This window comes from Eutrigla gurnardus (genome assembly GCF_963514095.1).
Source record: "Eutrigla gurnardus genome assembly, chromosome: 11".
NCBI lineage: Eukaryota > Metazoa > Chordata > Actinopteri > Perciformes > Triglidae > Eutrigla > Eutrigla gurnardus.
In genome coordinates, this window is record NC_139925.1 from 5,254,443 (window position 1) to 5,274,139 (window position 19,697).

A 19,697-nucleotide genomic window follows, 5' to 3' on the forward strand; every position below is an offset into this window, starting at 1 on the left:
ATGGTTCTGTTGTTAAGTTTATTTTAATAGTTTTTTTTACTTGTTTTACCTTTTTGGATGATTTATTTGTAAATTATCTTTTAATTAGTGTGTTTTTGAGTTTTTCCTTTTATATTTGTGATTAGTTTTTATGTTGTTTTATGGAAAGTGCTATACAAATAAAGTAGTATTTTTATTATTCACACCTGCTACTCCCCACACACACACTCAGCCTTGTCTTCTCGCTCCACAGAGGCCAAATGGCACATCCCGTCCACCAAGATCCTGAACCCTCTGAAGCAAAGGGAAGGAGGGAAGGACTCGCCCAACAAGCTGTCCAGGGTCAGTGTTTGATTTCCGTCTGTGGCGTTTTAAAGGAAGTGTTTATAAATGCATCTTGTCTGGTTGTTTGTAGTCGATCTGCACTGTCGGCCCCGGTTTACCCCCCCAACGCTGTTTGAATGGGGGTGAGGTCAGATTGCCCTTGTTTATCCGCTTTGTGGCAATCAGCAGCCCGATCGGGGGATTCGACCTCACGTCGTCGCCTCTCGCCGCTCTTTGCTCTCATCACTTTCCCTTCATCAGCGTCTCATCACCGTTTCTGGGGCTCTCACACTTTTCTAGGACACGTTTTTTCCTAGAAGGTTGAATATATTTAGTGCTCCCTCTCTTCGGCTCCTTTCTCTGTATTCCCCTCTCCTTTAACTCCTTCGTCTTTTCTTAACCCAGAATATAGGATGCAGATTCAAACCATTCCCTTGGCTTTCTCTTTTCATAATGCATAGAGCCTGTTTTTTTAAATCAGAGTAGCTGGTTGTGATTGGATGTGATTCACGTTGCTTTCTTGATTTAACAAAGCAAAATGAAGAAAACATGACACATCATAATCCGTAGTTTTCTACTCTGTAATTAAGAACATCCATTCACCGCCCTTCACTTGAGTTTTGAGTGAGTACATTTAATTAATTGGCTGCCGATCTACATCGCATGTTTTATTTAATTCTGTGGCGGTCTGATCACAACGGAGTGAAACACTGAAATATTTCACATCCCTCTTTAAAAACTGATTCAGGGTCAGCCAGATCACACGGATCTCTCAGGTACCAAACACAAAGTGTGTGACATCCAGCATGCTCTGTCTGTACACCATCCTGTGGCTGTCGACTGGTCTGACAGCATCACGGTGCCTCCAGAAAGGAAGCCGTCACCTCAGTCAGGGCCACATGAACATGTGATGAAGCCTGACGGGTGAACCCATCCCCCTCTGCTGCGCCGAGCCTAGTTAAAGCAGCCGTAAGAACGATCTGCAGCTGCTGTTTGACCTCGTCTGAGTTTTAATTCCTTTAACACACTTGTTTTCTCTCTTTTTCGAACCCAGGCCACCGACAAGACCTCGAGCCACTCGAGTAGCAACACTCTCTCCAGCAACGCCTCCAGCAACAGCGACGACAAGCACTTTGGCTCCGGCGACCTGATGGACCCGGAGATGCTGGGCCTCACGTACATCAAGGGGGCGTCCACGGACAGCGGCATCGACACCAACCCCTGCGTGGCCCCCGGAGCCCGGGTGCTGCTGCAGGGCAGGGCCGGGGAGCAGGGGCACCCGTGGGCGTCGGAGCACCACGAGGACGGCGCGTCGGAGGAGGAGCACGGGAAGCTGTACCTGCCGCAGGGCTACGCCTCCGCCATCATGTCCAGTCACGTGACGGAAGGGAGCATCGGCGACCTGAGCGAGATCTCCTCCCACTCGAGGTACGGTGCCGAGACAGGGTTTTACACCGTGTTTGGGGTCAAGCGATGGGTGACCTTTGTGGGTTGTAGTTGTCACCACGACGTATTCTTCTTCTTCTATGGTTAATAACTCCAATCTGTCTAGCTTTGTGTTGTGGATGCGGATGTATATTCCTGCATTAACCACCGCCGGAGATCTATTCAGCACATTATCTGTTCCACTAAACACGAGACGAACGCCCGCACACAGATCCCTCCGCTCCTGACCCACTGCCTGACGCATCCAGCTGTGCTGAAGTCGGTGGGTGGGGGTGCTGTCTGGCAATACGGAGGGGTGGGTGGTCCAAGTCCTCCTCACCAGACTGGAGCCCATCTGGGGAGGAGGAGGAGAGGGTGTCAGAGAGGCTTGGCCCCGCAGCCACTCACAGCCGGTCTCCTGTGAAATAGAATGGGTATCTGTTTGTTGATGCCTTCCAGGGCTGCGTTAGCACAATCTGCTGAGATCATTGACCTGTTGGGGGGGGCGTCAGAGCCGTCTCCACTCCTGGACACCGTTCAGAAATGAGTAAAAGCGTCCCGTGCCATCACCTTGACTGCTTCGATGCTTCCCTGCCTCTTTTTTTTTAAAGTAATGGTCTTTGACACCCGGGTGTCGTCTGAGCAAACAGCGAAGCAGCAGGAGCACATTCTGCAGGGGTGTGGCCCAGATGGTCATGAATATGGAAACGTGAGCGCCTCCAGCTTAAGCCGACTCCGATGTCTCCGGGTATTTTAGGAGAACATCTTGCAGATTTTTTTTTCCAACACACAACAAGATGTTGGAGTGAAAAGCTGACATCTGTGTGGACCTGTGCAGCTTATCTAGATCTGAGTCCAGTTGATCCTAAGCAGGCCCGCCGACATGAAACACTCGTTTCTAATGATGGCATGAAGAGGAAGCCACAGTAGGAAAGGATGCATCGTAGGCAATGCAGGAGCAAAGACGAGCAGAGCGCTCTTTACATGATGCATGGCTCATTTTCTCATCACTGTCAATATGATTCTCATCCTGCATCAAACTACCGTCATTTCAACGAGGACGCAGTAGAAGAAGATGGTTATTCTGAGCTGAAACAATAACCACAAACAGAGAAGTGGTGCAGAATATTGTATATAAGCTGTCACTAAAATATTATGAATTTTCCACATTTCCATCCTTGTTTATCTATTTGAAGTTCAGGTCACCCAAAACAGAAAATGAGAAACATTTCCCCATTAAGCAGTGATATCTAGCCTTGCTGTTACCTTGCATTATTATTTTTTTATTGTGAAAACCCAAAGTCATAGTATACGTCAAAACTGACTGGAAACCACTGGGAGTTAGAGGGAAGGTACGCTTCTTCCCGATTTGAGCGCAGTGACCCTTTAATCCTCTTTGTCAGTTGATATTTGACTAAAATATTTAAAGGACAAAGTTCAGCAGGAATATGCACATGATAGACTGGATGCGAGTCATCTCCACCATGTAGGTCAGAGGTGAATTAGCTCGACTCGGCTCTGTGTGAGGAGGCGATGACGTCATCCGGGCTAAGCTAACAGCAGCATTTATAGTCGGAAATTTAAAAAAAACGAAACATCTGAGCGATCGTTCCTCTCATTCTTCTCATTGTTGTTTGTTATGCTTTCATGTTTTTAAATTCATTCATTTTGGTCACTTTTGAGTTACATTATGCTTTTTTTTTTTCTTTTCTTTTCTTTTTATTTGTTGCTGTTTGATCAGTGGCTCGCACCACTCTGGCAGTCCCCTGGCCCGCGGTGCCAGATACTGTATGTCCGCTGACTCCTCCAAGGTGTACACCATCCCCCAGACCAGCAGCTCAGGGGGGCCGGGGCCAGAGTCCGCGGGGCCGGAGCCCAGCTCAGAGGCCTGTGGACAGACACGGCCTGATTGCAAGCTCCCAGTGGGCATGAAGACAACTGATGATGATGATGATGATGATGCCCACAGCACTGAGGGACCGCCCAACATTTCAGAGTGTGGGTGAGTGTGTGTGAGAGAGAGAAAGCAAAGAGAACGTATGAGAACATCACCAAATAAGCTCTTGTACCACAAAAAAAAAGGGGGAGTAGTTTGATGCCGGCTCAAATTAAGTTCAACAGCATCTATCATGCAACGCTAGATGACACGCTTTACAATCATGCTAACTGGCCTTGTCGGCACCGTGCCGCTCGCTGCAGAGCTGTTTACTCCCAGACTTAACTGTTGCACGAGAGCCGGGCCCATTCCAATACGAGTGCACCTCCCCGCCCCTCTCCTACAGTCAGCCCACCCAGCGTGCACAAACTGGCCCTGATTGAAGCAGACAGCCAGAAAATAAATAAGCTCAATGAAGCCGCGGATATAATACACTTGGCACATGTCACTTGCGGTTATTGATTGTTCCCGTGAAGCCGCGTCCCCAGTGGACTACCAGGCGAGCCAGCCTCCGCCAGATCAGCATCTCTGCTGGGAGCCAAAACAGCGATCCACACACACACACACACACACACACACACACACACACACACACACACACACACTCACTGCTGCTGTCACACACACACACACACAACCGCCCGCAGAGTTAGCATCCAGAGATATCTCCTAGGATGCAGCCGCTCGGCCAGGTTGGGAAACTCCGCCTCAGACTTCACGTGAGCGCTGACTGCATCCGTCTGGTGATTAAATGATTGGCTGTCGAGAACAGGGAGGCATTGACGGAGGAATCTAAACTGCTCTGATCGTGTGTGTGTGTGTGTGTGCTTGGTTGAGTGTGTGTTTTGGAGAATGAGGGTCTTACCCCCGGAAGAAGCCTCCTGCTCTCGCTCCCCAAGTAATTTAATTTAGCCTGTGAAATTTGCCACTTAAGGACGGTGTGATTGATGGCGTGCAGCGAAGTCATCTCCTGCCGACTTATGAGAAAGCTCTGTAATTCAGTTACCCTTCCCCGTTGTTTGTTTATATATTCCTACAGTTTTATTTCATCTTTTACGTAAGGGCAGCCACCGTGATGAATGGTCTAATATTACTCAGGGATATTGTTCTAACGTAATGGAGTTTCTCTTCTTCACCCCCCCCCCCCCCCCCCCCCCCCACTCCACTTCCTTAAACAAAAGTTTTCTCATTTGCTCTTAACGCCGATGCATTGGGATGCTCCTAACCCTGTTTCTCTCTTGCTTCTGCTTCTTGTTCCAGAGGAGCGGAGAGCTTGTTAGCGTTCCTTCTCAATATGCTGTCTGAGCGTTCAAGGTACACAGTTAGTCCAAGTCACCCCCCCTCCCCCCCTCCACGTGGTCCAGCCTGCTCCCCCAACCTAACCCCTCCCTCCACCCTTTGTCCCAGTCTCGTGCACAGGTCCAAAGTGCTCGTCCTCCATGCTGAGATGCATCAGCGGCCGTGACATTTCTCCTCTGTGTCCTACTGCTGTGTAACCCGTCCGCATATATACTTCCTCCTGGTTTGGAACGGTGATAAGAGATAGATAAGAGAGCGGGGTGACATGTGGCGAGCGATCCGGTCTGCATCCGAAAACCAGAGGTGTTGTTGTCGCGTGCAGCACTCTTTTATTTCGGTGGCCTTTCTGGCCGAGGTGTGTAACAGCTAGTGGCAGCATGACACGGAGGCTTCGTCCTCAGTAGAAGATACAGAGGAATGTGTTTCCTTTTATTTTTGCACATTTCTGGCATTAAACTAAAAAAAAAAGTGCATTTCTTTCCTGTTTCTTTCCCACCCGTACTCAGAACCTGAGCCGTTTATAACACACAGTTGTATTACAGCACAGTTAGAATGACCTTTTGATTGCAAAGGTCGAGGTTTTGTCCAATTTGTTCCTTCATGATCGATCCATGATTACGGGGCCAGAGCTTAGTCGGGATGCGGAGGGAGAAGAACGGGGGAGTTGTTCCCTACAGTTTTAGCACCAAACAACCAGTGTACAGAGCTCAGTTAATTGCACTTTCTTTTTCCTGGATGCAGAATACAGCCATTTGTTTTTGAACCCGAGATCTCTCCGTGGTCTGACTGCGTCTGGCAATCACACGTTAGACATTTGCCATACCCGTCTATGTATTTAGGGCTCGGTTGCCATGGTGCTAAAAGCTTTAAAAAAAAAAAAAGAAAACTCAGCAATAGTGTCTCTAGGTAACCGGCGCAGCCAAGCAGCCCATCGTCTCGCCGTGAAGCGTTTTTCCCCCCCGTGGCCTTCTAGCACTCGGAGGCTGCTCACTTTAAAGTCTCGCACACCTTCACCAGGTCATCCTCCACCAGCAAAACAGAACATGTCACCTCTCCTCTGCCCTTTGTCCTTCCCCGTCCAACAGCACTCCGTCCTTCTGTCTGAACACTACAGTCTGTGGTTTGCACTCGTCTCTGGTTTTCCCTTTCCTTTCTACCTCACACGGTGCTTGGCTGCATTCTGCACACTGTCTCTAATCACTGGTTTGGCAAGAGTGAGATGGGACAGGGTGGGATTGGTAATGAATCCCCCCCTTCCTCTGGCTTCCCCTCTTTAACCCTTGTTACTTCACCTGACGAGCATGGGAGGCATCTGATGTTGGCATGCTAAGACAGATCCACCTGAACCCTTTTGTGTGTGTGTGTGTCCGTTTTTCTAAACAGCTGAACCCCGAGAGTTGCCGTAGTCCGAGGACTTCCCCTTTTTCCAGGAAGTGGGCTTTTTTTTTCCTCCCCTCGACCCTCCTGATGAACTCTGCTCTTCTCTGTGCCCTCTGTTTGCGTCCGCAGGCAGCTGTACGCACAGGAGGCCGCCTGCCGCCTCCAGGCCACCGAGCAGGATGGGAAATCCCTGCAGAGACTTTCGAAAGAAGAGTACCTGAAAATGATGCTGCCCGACAGCCCTCCGGGGGAAGACAGGAGTCGGAAGGTGAGGTTCACGGTGGCTTGATTGACTAACTGACCTCTAAGTAACACGATGATGATGTGGTGTCGACAGATATAACCTGTTGAAACTGTGAAGTCATGATGATGGACAGGAAACACAGGTTATTTTATCTGACTAACCGACCTATACCTACAAGAATCAGCAGTAACGCAGGATAAACGTCTGCTGCCTATCAGCTGGAACCACAGCTGATGGGGGCCGACAAAAGACCCTCCCAGTCCCCCGTTGAAGGGTACCGGGTGTTATGGGTAATTATGTTTATAATGGGGGGGTTTGCTCGGGATGTCGTGGATTAAAGGCAGAGAGTGCATTGATGTTTGATGTTCCTGGCTACTGCAGACTCTATTAATTGCATCTTCCCCGTGCGCCCCCCCTTCCCCCATCCATTATCTAGCAGGAAGGGACCCTGGAGACGTACAAACGAGTTATTTTTGGATGCTGCTCAATTCTAATAGAAAGGCACTTCATCCCTACAGAAGGCAGCCATGTCCTCTGGTAGCAGGCAGACCTCGTCCCTCACGCCAAGCAGCTCCCTGCCTGCTTTGCTGTTGTTTGCAAACGGGGCCCTAAGGGTTTTGAAGGTTGCCCTTAGCAACCGTTTTGAGAAATTAGTGACCAATTCTTTGCCTTTGGTCGCCATCAGTGGCAACCGCTTGTTAAAGTCCCAGTCATCATCAAGTCCGGCGGATGGAGGGCACTCTGTCAGATTTTGAATGTTTCCAACTCTCAGGCTCCTCCCCCACGAGCACCGAGCTCCTCCCCCTCGACTTCATGCCCTTTGAAATCCCTTAGATCACGCCACCTTTGAAACACGGTCCGATGTTGACTCTGGTTTTATCACGGGCACCGTCGCCATCTTTCTTTTTTCCCTTCTTTTCCACCAGTGTTTTCTTCTCCTTGGTTGTTTTGGACCTCCTCGTTTGGGTTTTTAACGAGGAATTAGAAGCTTGTTGCAACTTCCCTCCGCCTCCCCCCTGTGATAGTGGAACGACCCGAGGGGGGAGGGGCTCTGTGTGTGCACGAACACAGCCCTGCGTGCTGATTGGACAGGATGATCCGGGCTCTTTGTGCACGTAGAGGCATGTTTTTTTTTTCTAAAACCGGATGATTTATGTTGTTCTATCGGAGCATAGTGTCGGCTTCAGTGAATATGATCAAAAACATGTTGCCGACTGGGACTTTAATACATAAAAAAAATAATAGTGACGGCATAAAGTGCACATACATTTGTGAAGTGTCGGGAGGTGACGTAGACTGGAAACTGTGCACAACACCTCGACAGGTGACACGTGGAGTTCAAGGTAGCACATCCAAGCAGGCGGCTCGACGACATAACGAGGTGGAGGCTGCAACAGCTGGGCCATTCACACGATTCCCACGTCACCGCGCGGCATCTTCATGGCAACCGGGGTTCTTCAGGTTCAGCTGCCTGTGAGAGTTGATGTAGTGCAGAATGAGATGCTGACAAAGAGAAGCAGGCGGCCTGAAATGAAAGCAGGTGCGTCGGTGCCCGAGCCGCGACTTCCTTTCATCGGATTCTGTTTTGTTTCCCACAGAGGAGGAAAACACATTAACCGGCGCAAAAGGTACACGCCGCTGCTTTTTGGTGGGTTCAAAGAGCGGTATATAGTCATTGTTGTGAGCCCGTTCTCCGGGTGGGATAACACAATGTGGGGAAGAGCATTCTGGGAGAGGAGAGCGACGCGGGAAGGGAGGATATATATATATATATATATATATATATATATATATATATATATATATACACAACATCTGATCCCAATCAACGCGTACTGTTCTCCTCTGGGGGGGACGCGTCCTCAATCATCAGCTGGCACACAGACCAATCAGAGTACAGGACCGGCAGCCTTCATTGTTGATTTATATCAAATTACAGTCTGACTTGTTCAATCACCTGGAGGTTAACTCACTTCCGGTATTCACCCGACGCCGAGGCTTTGTGTTGGTGAGCAGGTGCAGAGAGGTTTTCCTTCTGCCAGCCAGCCGCGGCGTCCGCCGAGCGCCGCTTCCACAGACGGGCACGCCATTGTGTGTCTGACGTAGAGGAAGGCAGCCTCCTCCTCCTCCTCCTCCTCTCCCACAGCGTTCCTCTTTTGAACCTCCTGTGGGAAAGCAAAATAGGTGGTTGTCCGACACATCCTCCCGAGTGGCACGTCAAAGGCCTCCGGCGCTCGTTGTTGTCTTTTGTTCGGCGTGAGGAAGAGGGAAATCTCAGCAGACGTGTGGCGGTAACACAGTACAGCTCTGAATCAGGGCTGTGGATCGCTGCCAGCCGAGGTGGATTTAGACTCGCTGGAAATACTCGATAATCTCACAGGTTTGATTAATACAAATAAAAAAAGGTTCAATTCACCGCTGCCAAGACGTGTTACAGAGAGTTTTGATGCTGGATGTAATAAATAGACGGCGTCTGAAAAAAACAGTAAGCCCCATTTTTGCACACAAAAAAGAAAAAAATGTTTCCTTTGCCGTGACTCCGTTTACTGGAATCCAAAATCGCTGCTATTTCTTGCTTCGCAAATCCCGTTTAAGGCTTGTTTTGATGAGCGAGAGACTCTGATCTCATAAAGTCTCGCAATAAGAGACGACCTCGTTAAGTCCGAGTACACGCGTGGATCTCGGCCTTAAAGACGCACTGGATGTCGGTTAAGTTGTCACGGTGGGATTTGTGGGGGGGGACCGGCGTTTGAAATGGAGACGGCTGGGTGTTGGCTTGCGGGGGGATGCGAGTGTAGCGTCGGTCACAGCTGCAGCCAGAGGCAGACGTTTCCCCATCTGGCCGACTGCCCCACGTATCATTTGTGGCTACTTCTGATGTCACTCCTGCAATATTTATGTCGGCTTTAAGGGACAATGATGGATCGGATTGGCCGATGTGGTTTCTGTGTGTGTTTAAACGGGAGGATCCCTCCGGCCGCAGTCATGAAACTGGATTATGCCGGCGGTGGTATTCTGGGTAATTCCTCTCTCCGTTGTGCAGATGATTCCCCTCGGGGAGGCTTTTGTGATTGTTCACCGATTGTTTGCCGTGACCTCATGATGCCTTTTTGACCTCTGCATCGGCACTTTGTACTTTAAAGCAGTGAACACACATTAAATAAGCATATAATATCCACCGCTTCACTGTGATCTCTTGGGTTTGGATTGTTAACATGCAAACACAAAGTGTAGTGAGTTTATTCATGTATCGTGTATTCTGAGCTTTTTAATGGCACTGCTGTGCTTCAGGAAAATCCCTGCATAATCACTCAAACTGGAGTTTCAGGAAAAGTGAACGCCTCCATTGTGGAGATTCTGGCAGGATCTTCTGCTTTCTTTTCCGTGTCGTGGCGCTTCCACACTTCTTCTTCTCTACCTCCTGCACGTCTTCACATTAATCTCAGTGACTATCGGCTGCCTCGGCACAGTGACCCCCCGTCACCGACTCCAGAAACCCCCCCACTCCACCAGACATCCTCCAGCTGTGCTCAATCCATCCACATTTTCCTGAGAGCAAAGACTGTAATTGATTCCCGACACCGCTCCCTGATGTTCCCCGCCCAGCTGTCCGCTCATGTAAACCTGCTGCGTGGCTCGGGGGGGGGGGGGGGGGGGGGTCGGGTCTCCGTCGTTTATGTGACTCTGTGTTGACGCGATGTCGTTCTCCTTCCTCTCAAGGTGTCGGCGGTGGGCAGCTTGTCGCCGCGGCGATCCCTCTACCGCACGCTGTCGGACGAGAGCGTGTGCAGCAACCGCAAGGGCTCGTCGTACGCCAGCTCGCACAGCTCCATGCTGGACCAGGCCATGCCCAACGACATCCTGTTCAGCACCACGCCGCCCTACCACAGCACGCTGCCCCCTCGCATGGTCCACAACCAGGGAGCGTCCAACCTGAGGAGTGAGTACAGATGCTGCTGCTGCTGCATCGCCATGGATACGGCAGGCAAACACTGACTCTTAGAGACAGCGGGGGGGGTGGGGGGGGAGGCTAGAATTCTCTTGGATTATCATTCCTCTTCTCAGATAAAAAGCCAGGATGTAGATACTTGTTTGAAGAGCCACTTGTGTCCCGCCAATATCATTAGCACAACTGGTGCACACTCCAGCGCCGCTCCCCGATATAGCCGCTAATTGGAAGCGGGGTGCGGCGGGGGGGGGGGGGAGGGTGGGGGAGGGGCTGCCGCTCCATCTGTATTAAGCAGACACCTGTCACTGCTGCCTTCTCTACTGTTATCCCAGCGTCCGCTGAATATGTATTAGCGAGGTGTGATGATGTGTCCTGCCGCCGCCGCTGCCGTCGCCGCAGGTCTTCGAAGATCTGCGACATGCCTCTTTTTTTCCCATCAGGAATGTCACAATGTCTGTCACACGTTATGTTTCATTCACTCATGACTCCCCGCCTGCCCCCCCTCCTCCCCCCCTCCGTCCCTCCTGTCTCATTTCCATACCGTTCCTTCTCCCGTCTCCGGCTGCCGTTTTCCGTTTGAATAGATAGAAAATGGCTTTTGGGGAAGATGTTTTTCTCTCTGGCCTCTTCTGGCTGTCAACCTGATGGATTCCTGATTGTTTTGAAGGGTAGTTGAGAACACAGGCTCGCTCTCTCGCTCTCGCTCTCCCTTTCCCCCTCACTGAAACAGCCCAATTTGGTAAACAGTGAATCACTCAGGCTCCAAGACGCCGGCTAAATTGAAAGGAGAGTGTCAGCATCACCTCAAGCTCCTCTTTTCTCTCTCTCCCTCTCTCTTCTCTGCTTCTCCACTCATGCTTTTCTAAATGCCTCTCTGCAGAATGGGAGCTTGTTTATTGCGTTCCTCGTCTTTCAGGGCTGACAGGGTGGAGGGGTGGAGGGGGGGGGGAGGGGAGGAGATATTGATTGAAACATGAAGACATTCACTTAGACAAGTCATTTATCGCCCCTCAGACAGCGGCGTGCGATGGCTACGCAGAGCAGCTTTAATGTGAGCCCGTCGTGCTGTCACATACGTTTTCCTTTCAGAGTGAAATGTTTGCAACGTTTGTTATTCCGGCACGCGGGTTAGACGTGAACTCGAACCCCGCTGTGTCGTGATGTAAGGTAGATACCGTCATGTTGAGCACCACTAGGTTGACCCTCCCCTCCCCTCCTCCCTCTGCGCCCCTCCATTCCTCTCCCAAACCCCTCTTGTCTGCTTTGATGCAAACTGATGGGCGACTCAGAGCCCGAAAACTCAGGCCAGGCCTAGACACTGATTGGAGTGCCTGCCTGTCTCTGCAGATGAGTTTTGGTTCTCTGACGGCTCCTTGGCGGACCGGTCCAAGTTCAGCGACCCGGGCCTCATGCCCCTCCCAGACACTGCCTCGGGCCTGGACTGGTCTCACCTGGTTGACGCAGCACGAGCCTTTGAAGGTAACCAGCTTGGCTGAAGCTGCTGGCACCTTGTGTAACCCCCCTCCCCCTCCCCCCTCCTCCTGGCTGCTTAGCGTGTGCGTGTGTGTGTGTGAGTGTGTGTGTGTGTGTGTGTGCGTGTGTGCTAGCTCGCTTGCATGTGCAGGTTTGTGTGTGCTGTGTGTTTCTTCCGGTGTCTCCGAAGGTGCAGTGGGAGGTGACTTGTGGGACTCCTTTTTTTTTTTTGCTTTTTGCACCTCTGTTCTAAAATGAGCCGTCATCTGTCAGCACAGACATGGAGCCAATTTTCACACCGTAAAGCCAGCAAGTGGCCACTCAGGGAGCGTTCTCACCGCGCTGCCTTCCACTAGTTGATAGTTTGGGGTAATTTTAGCTCCTCTCTCGGCCCTTTTTCTACCATTAAATCTGAATATGGTCTGCAAGATGTTTTGATTTTTATCTTTTTTTCTCCAGAAACGATGAGAGATCCGGCCCCAAAGCGGCGGAGTCTCTCCTTTTGTTAAATAGAAAAGTTTATTTCTTACTTATGAGCTGTCTGAATGGCTGCTTTGGAGTGTTTTTGTGGACTTTGGAGCAAAGGGATTTAGGAATCGGCGTCCTCACAAGAGCGATCGCTTCCTCTTCTGTCCTTTTCCACCCACTTTGTTTTCAGTTAATTGGCGTTGGCACGTTTCAGCCACTTTATGATCGGCATCATCGCTTCTGCTTTTTATTTTGTTCCCCTGCTTTAAGTACTTTAGGCGACCCGCTCTCATGCCATTGCTTCTCTCTCTCTCCCATCCATCACGCCAAAACGCTTCCATGCCACGAGTTTGTTTGTTTCCACTTGAACTCCATCTGACCCCCCCGAGAACCAGCGAACGGGGCAACGTAGCATGTGACCATTCATTTGTCATAATTAATGAATGCTCTGCGGAGTTTCTCCCTTTTGAATCATTTCCCGCTGCAACAGCCCGCAGCGTAGCATTTAACAAGAGTGGAATCAGTGGAGATGATGCAGAGTCTGAGTGGCAGCTAGAAGGCAGTTGTCACGGCAGCCTGGCTGGCCCAGAAAAAAAAAAAAGAGAAAAAAAAGAAGCGCTGTGTAAACTGGAGCCTTGTTGCCGAGCAGAAAGCGACTCCGGGGCGCTGCCGTTGTGCCGTGGGTGTTTTAACGGGCTCAGTTTGGAGGTTGGCTGCTATGTAAAGCATTTCCCAGCACTCTTTACCGCGGTCATGTGGATCCTCGGAGACTGTTCATATTCACTTTGGATTAGCTCGCAGCATCCACAAACAAGCCGTGCCCTCCTGACTTCTGAAAGCAGATGGGATTTTTTTTTTTTTTTTTTTTTTAATGGGTCGACAACTCGACAACAAAAGGGCTTTTGGTGCAATCACTGAAAAGCTCTCTTTGTCAACTATTGGTTCATATTCCCCTCACAAATAAGTCCGGCACAGAATGTACACTCCCGTAGATTGTGGTGATTTATCCTCGGCCTAATCTGTTTTTTGATTTTCAGCCGTTTGTGTGTGGTAAATCTGGACACCGGGTCACGCACACAAAAAATAATAAATAAAAAATGGCAAGCTGCTTTTCTGCGCCCGTCACTGCTTTCCGAGATGTCTTTAATCTTCCTGATGCAGCCATCGCGAGCGAGGGAAAACATGTTCATTCATATGTAAATGAACGCTCGCGCTTCCCTTTTCCTACCTCGTCTGAACAACTTACTGCAGGCTCGCTCGGCTTTTGTCTTTGGAGTGGATTAGCTTTCATTTGGGGGGCTAAATTAATGGAAGGGTTCCCCTTAATCTTCCCTATGAATATGCTGATCCTCCTATCTTTAGTCTCAGACCAAGGGCTTGGGAGAGAGACAGTGTGGTTTCCAAAGAAAAGCGCGTTACGCCTCAAAACTGAGCAGTCCCCGAGCAGAACATGCCAAGTTTGGGTTTTCCATGGGGCTTTGAGCGAGCTTAAGGGCCTGATATCCTAAAACGAGCATGACTGGTGCCTTCCAGCTCTCTGGGATCCGACCCGTGATGAGCCAAAGAGATGTCGGGCGGGGGAAGCTCAGAGGGGCGAGGGCACCGGAGCAACACCCGAGGGAGTCGCTATATCTGAGATAGTCTGGGAAACACTCCGTTTCCCACCTTGTTCCTTACTGGCTGGTTGTGGATCTGGCAGTCCGGCAGGGACCGCCTTCAGGAGCGCTCATTCATGCCTTGCGATCGCCCCATCCCGTCAGGAATGCGTGCATGCCAGTGTGTTGTTGATCTTTAGTTGCATGTCGACTCCGTGAAATGAACACTCTGTTTTTTTGGGGGGGGGTTTTGGATTGTTGAGGGCAGGTTCTGACCCGTTTGCGTCCCCTGTTCCGTCTCCAGACCAGCGCGTGGCGTCCTTCTGCACCATGACGGACATGCAGCGGGCGGAGGCCCTGCAGATCTCCAGAGAGCTGACCAGACGGGTGGTGGAGGCGGAGGGAGCGGCACTGGAAGCAGAGTAGGCTTTACGACACACACACACACAACAATCATAGCTCAGCAACCGTAACTAGGCACAGCAGGCCTGTCCGGCTTCTCCACATGATAAAGTGAAGTGTGTCTAATAAGAACTCTGTATCTATAGAGTTTGGAGGGAAGTGTGTTATTTTAATAACGACCAAAAACTCAGCAAAAGTCCATGCAAATTCTCTTCTGGAGTGATAGTGGTCTGTGGTCTCCCAGAGGTCTACCATAGAACCATTAGTCATTAGTCCAGAGACCAGACCAGACCATGTGTATAAACCAGAGACTGTCTATGGTGCAAACAACAAGGTGGCTTATGTCTAGATGTTGTTATTTTAAGTGTTGATGGAGCAGCTACAGTGTTAGCGTGGATTACCTCTGATGGATCAGAACTCAATCCAGAAAACGAGCGTTTTAAAAGTTATTTGCTTATCGTCTTGCAGACAGACTTTAAAAACCACGACTTTGGACTTTTTGTGAATTCCCGTCATTCCGTCGTTAATTCTGCATCATTTTTTATCCGTTTATTACAATTAAAACTGGTTATTTCAGTCGTGATTGATGAAACATTGTAGGTGTCCATGTACATCAAATCCTTTTCTCTGTTGTTAGGATTATAGTCACATTTTAATTTTATCATGCTGTACTTAATTTTAAAACAGCTCAACATTGCAAAACGCAAACAGCTGCTCACACAGACTTTAGCCTCACTCTGCAAAACATCTAAATGTGTTGCCGTCGTGTGCATATTTAAGACCCTTTCACAGATATGTCATCTAAAAGCAAATCAACAGCTATTAAAACATCAGCTGGCAACCAAGTTCTCGGCCGTGTTTTAGCGTTAGCTTAGGCTAGCTAGCTAAAGCTGATTAAATCAGCTATAGCGCCAAAATCCAGGCTTGACGGCTAGACAGGAGAAGCTTGACAGGCTTAGCAACGGTAACTAAGGGGAGGTCATTATCGGCTTCCCCGTCATGGTAGAAACAGCCACTGTGTTTGATTTCCTGAGTCTTAACGTCATCCTGTCCCCCCCCTCCAACAGCGGCGGCCCCCCCTCCACCCTCACTGGCAAAGTCAACCAGTTGGAGGTGATCCTCAGGCAGCTGCAGCACGACCTCAGAAAGGTGAGTTCAAAGCACTTTCTTGATCCGGGGGGGCGAGACGTTCGAGTAACTCATCAGTAAACTCATCCACCTAATTCAATATCCTGCTCCCTCCCTTCCCCTCATTGTGTGGCGGCCCTGCACCTCCCCACCTCCCCACCTCCACTAATGTGCTTAACATGGAGAGAGAAGGAAGTGCACTTTTATCTGAACGGGGAAGAGGCTGCGTCGCTACGTTAATGCCTCCCATTTACGCCGACGACAGACGGATGTTCTCCTAATGGCCACCGCTTTTATCAACCTCCATTTGTGTTGATTATGTGTGTGTGTGTGTGTTCAGGAGAAAGAGGACAAGGCGATGTTGCAGGAGGAGGTGCAACACCTGAGGCAGGACAACATGCGGCTGCAGGAGGAGAGCCAGACGGCGTCGGCTCAGCTCAGGAAGTTCACCGAGTGGTTCTTTCACACCATCGACAAGAAACCCTGAGAGAAGAGAGAGGGAGGGCCTTCACTCCTCCTGGGCACCTCCTGCTTAAGACTCCCCCGGGCAAACAAACTATAAACATTACCGGCCCCCAGAGTAATCAAGACTCTTTAAAAAAAAAGACACACACACTGCCCAGGAGACTCGTGCAGAGACTTGAAACCCTGATCTGGACCTTGGTTTTGTGATCCCTCTCCTGTGTCTGACGTGCAGGACTGTTTCTGGCGTTAGCGGCTTCTTTGTCCTCTGGAAAGACACTCTTGGGAGGGGGAGGGGCTCCTCATCCTCATCCTCGGCACTGGCGGAGGGGGTTGAGGGGAATCTTACAGTAGTGGAATGTAAAGCTCATTTACTGTAGTCAACATATAACCTACCTACGTTTGTCACGTCAGTCCACTGTACTGTACGCTCGGCTGTACTGTATCGCACACTGTCACGCAGCTGTTTCTGTGCCGGCCTTCACGGACGCAGGGGAGCAGAGGGGGGAGGGGGAGGAATGTACTGGACATAATGAAGTGGTACTTGCTGTCTGCTTGCACCAAGAGGAATCCACATGTGGCGGTCTTGAATATACAGCGTGGAGAGGCGGGTGGAGGTGGTGGTGGTGGTGGTGGGGGGGATGAATGTAGCTCAACTGAGACCCTTTCTTTTTTTTTTCTGGATTTCCGGTTCTCAAAAAGTTTTTGGGCCATCTTTTTTTCCTTCAATGAATTCCATTTCTTTCCCTCAGTGTCGTAACGTAGGGTCACATGGCAGTAATTTTGATGTTTTAAAGGTGCTTTTTTTTTTTTTTTTCCAACACACACACACACACACACACGTTTGTCAGTAGTTTCCATTCACTGTCACAATGTCCTAGCAATAATGAAGTGGTAGTTACGAAACTGTGTTTAAATAAATAAAAATAAAACCATTTTAAAAAGAGACAGAGAGAGAGAGAGGTTAGCACAAACGTGAAGAGTTCCTGTCGAGCAGCGGTTGTACTTGACATGTATTTATAAAGCAGGAAGAGACTGTGCCTAAAACTCTTGGTTGTAAATGGATTGTTTCTCTTTGCTTTTTAATTCTCTTTTATAAACACATGCCTTGTCTGTGGCTCACTGATATAAAATCGTATGAATGTGTGTGTGAGTGTGTGTGTGTGTGAGAGAGTGTGTAGTTTATCACAGCAAAATGTGTTCTTATGCAGTGGTTTCTAGAGCATTAGAGCAAAGCGCCAGTGAACCACACTTACAATGCCAAATGTGTTTATTTGTGTACATATCTGCCACAGAAGTGTCTTGTATTTAACACTATTATTTAAGCTTATTTAACCTAAAGTTGTTTATTTTATTAAGTTTTTTTTTCTGCACTAAGGAGAGATAAAGCTCTGTGTATGTTGTAAAGTGTGTAGCTTGCCAGGGCAAAAGGAAAAAAAAAAACCGACAACAACTATATATTTAAATATATAAATGATGATTTTGGAGATTCCAACATTTGGATGCTGCTAGATTACAGTTTGCTGGTTTGTATGCTTTTAAAAATGTCTCTCTCCGTGAACTGTCTCATCCCTGGTGGGACACTGGTTGCATTTTTTTTTTTTTTTTTTTTTTGGTTTTGTTCAATTTTGGGTTTTGTTTTTTAATAAATGTAGTTGTAAAAATAAGTGTTTTTTCGTGTTTTTAATACTTTTCCGTATTTCAAGAAATTTAACTGAAGGATAATCTCTCATGTTTTTTTGTATCAGTCTGTCTAAAAGTAACAGTTTTTATTTTCGTGCCTTGTGGTGAAGGAAAGGATGGATACCGCTCACACTGTTCAATATGAAGCTGGAATCCTTGTTAGCTTAGCATAAAGACTGGAAGCAGAGGGAAACAGCTAGCCTCTCGGCAAACAACCACAACTAATCGTTTTTACACTTTAAGTTGTGTTTTTACAAATTAAATAAACAAGATTCATCTTTTTAATATGACATTAGCTTTGCACAGAGCCACGATTCCAGTCTTTATGCTATGCTAAGCTAACAGCTTCATGCTGTTCATGCAGACATGGCGGCGGTATGAACCAACACCTGGATGCCTACATGTGCATTGAAAGAGCTGCCGTTATAACTTCATCCCGTCTCCTTACTGGCTAGTCCTTGCATTAAAATGCATTCTGTTTAATTGGTCACATGACACAGTTCAGTCAGAATCGCTGACCAGACAGACTCGAGGAGGAAAATCTTGCACTAGAAAGCTTTCTGAAGTCTGGAAGCCGCTCTGAACATTTCAACAAGTTCCTTCATCTACCTTTCAAGTGGACTTTATGATAGAATTATAAATGTAATGCATCCGAATGTGGAAAAACCAACCAAAGAAATCGAAAGAGATGAGTGGTAAGTTTGTAGGAAGTGATCTGGAAGGACGGCGTGTCCTCAGCAGACACCCGATCCTCCTGCAGACAAAGAGCTCACTTTGGACAGAACGTTTGCTGAGCTCCCTGCAGGATGATGACGACCTTTTCTAAGAGACCCTCCATCCTCTATTTTGTAAACAGCAGGTGTGCTCAGACTTCCCAGTGGCAACGTGAAACCAGAATGTGTTTGTGACTTCTGTGAGTTGATGCCGCTTTTAAATAAATGACAGATGTCGCTTTAACCGCAGGGACGGGCGAAGGACTCGCTGAATAATTAATCATAAGCCCTTTTTTTTTTGGGTGCAGAGAGAAAAACAATTAAATTTGTTTGCGACTTCCTGCGTTTTAAAAACCTTCCAGCTGTTGGAGTCCGATCCATAACGCCCTATAGAGGACTGGGGCAGGTGTGTCGACCTGTGAGTGTCTTTTCTGGATACCCAACCCCCCCCACCCCCCTCTTTGGATCACCCTTTAGGGAGCCTCCTATAAACCCGCCTGGACGGACGGCGCTCTGGGTGAGGCGTGCGGTGGGATGAGGCTGGTTAATCTACGTGTGCACGGCGGCGCCAAGACAGCAGATGGGAGCTCGCACTGGCACAAGGCGCAAGTGTTTCCTGTTTCAGACGGATCAAGAGCTCGGCCGGCAACTAACGAGAGGACAGGGAAATCTGGAGAAAGCTCTGTGGCAACGGAGGCAAAGCTGAAGTGCCTTCAACTTGGATTCTCTCCGCTGGCCATCAGGGGGCGACTCCTCTCTGGTTGTATAGAAGTCTATGAGAAAATGGTCCTACTTCTCTCTGCTGGCCATCAGGGGGCGACTCCTCTCTGGTTGTATAGGAGTCTATGAGAAAATGGTCCTACTTCTCTCTGCTGGCCACCAGGGGGCGACTCCTCTCTGGTTGTATAGAAGTCTATGAGAAAATGGTCCTACTTCTCTCTGCTGGCCACCAGGGGGCGACTCCTCTCTGGTTGTATAGAAGTCTATGAGAAAATGGTCCTACTTCTCTCTGCTGGCCACCAGGGGGCGACTCCTCTCTGGTTGTATAGAAGTCTATGAGAAAATGGTCCTACTTCTCTCTGCTGGCCACCAGGGGGAGACTCCTCTCTGGTTGTATAGAAGTCTATGAGAAAATGGTCCTACTTCTCTCTGCTGGCCACCAGGGGGCGACTCCTCTCTGGTTGTATAGAAGTCAATGAGAAAATGGTCCTACTTCTCTCTGCTGGCCACCAGGGGG

General features: G+C 49.0%; 1 protein-coding gene across 5 annotated transcripts in view; it reads left to right on the top strand.

Moving 5' to 3' along the window:
• The window catches only part of LOC311020636 (signal-induced proliferation-associated 1-like protein 2), an 81,344-nt gene extending 63,619 nt beyond the window's left edge, over positions 1–17,725 (top strand). For 2 of the 5 annotated variants that reach the window (XM_084020793.1, XM_084020794.1), the window contains 10 exons: positions 233–321; positions 1,358–1,731; positions 3,470–3,730; positions 4,925–4,978; positions 6,473–6,611; positions 10,308–10,527; positions 11,884–12,015; positions 14,377–14,494; positions 15,542–15,623; positions 15,943–17,725. In XM_084020793.1, the coding sequence (XP_083876919.1) occupies positions 233–321; positions 1,358–1,731; positions 3,470–3,730; positions 4,925–4,978; positions 6,473–6,611; positions 10,308–10,527; positions 11,884–12,015; positions 14,377–14,494; positions 15,542–15,623; positions 15,943–16,089 (1,616 nt within the window). In that variant the 3' untranslated portion in view covers positions 16,090–17,725. The remainder of the gene's footprint in view (positions 1–232; positions 322–1,357; positions 1,732–3,469; positions 3,731–4,924; positions 4,979–6,472; positions 6,612–10,307; positions 10,528–11,883; positions 12,016–14,376; positions 14,495–15,541; positions 15,624–15,942) is intronic. The other 3 variants (XM_084020796.1, XM_084020795.1, XM_084020797.1) reach the window with 3 other exon arrangements.
• The last annotated feature ends 1,972 nt before the right edge of the window (positions 17,726–19,697 follow it).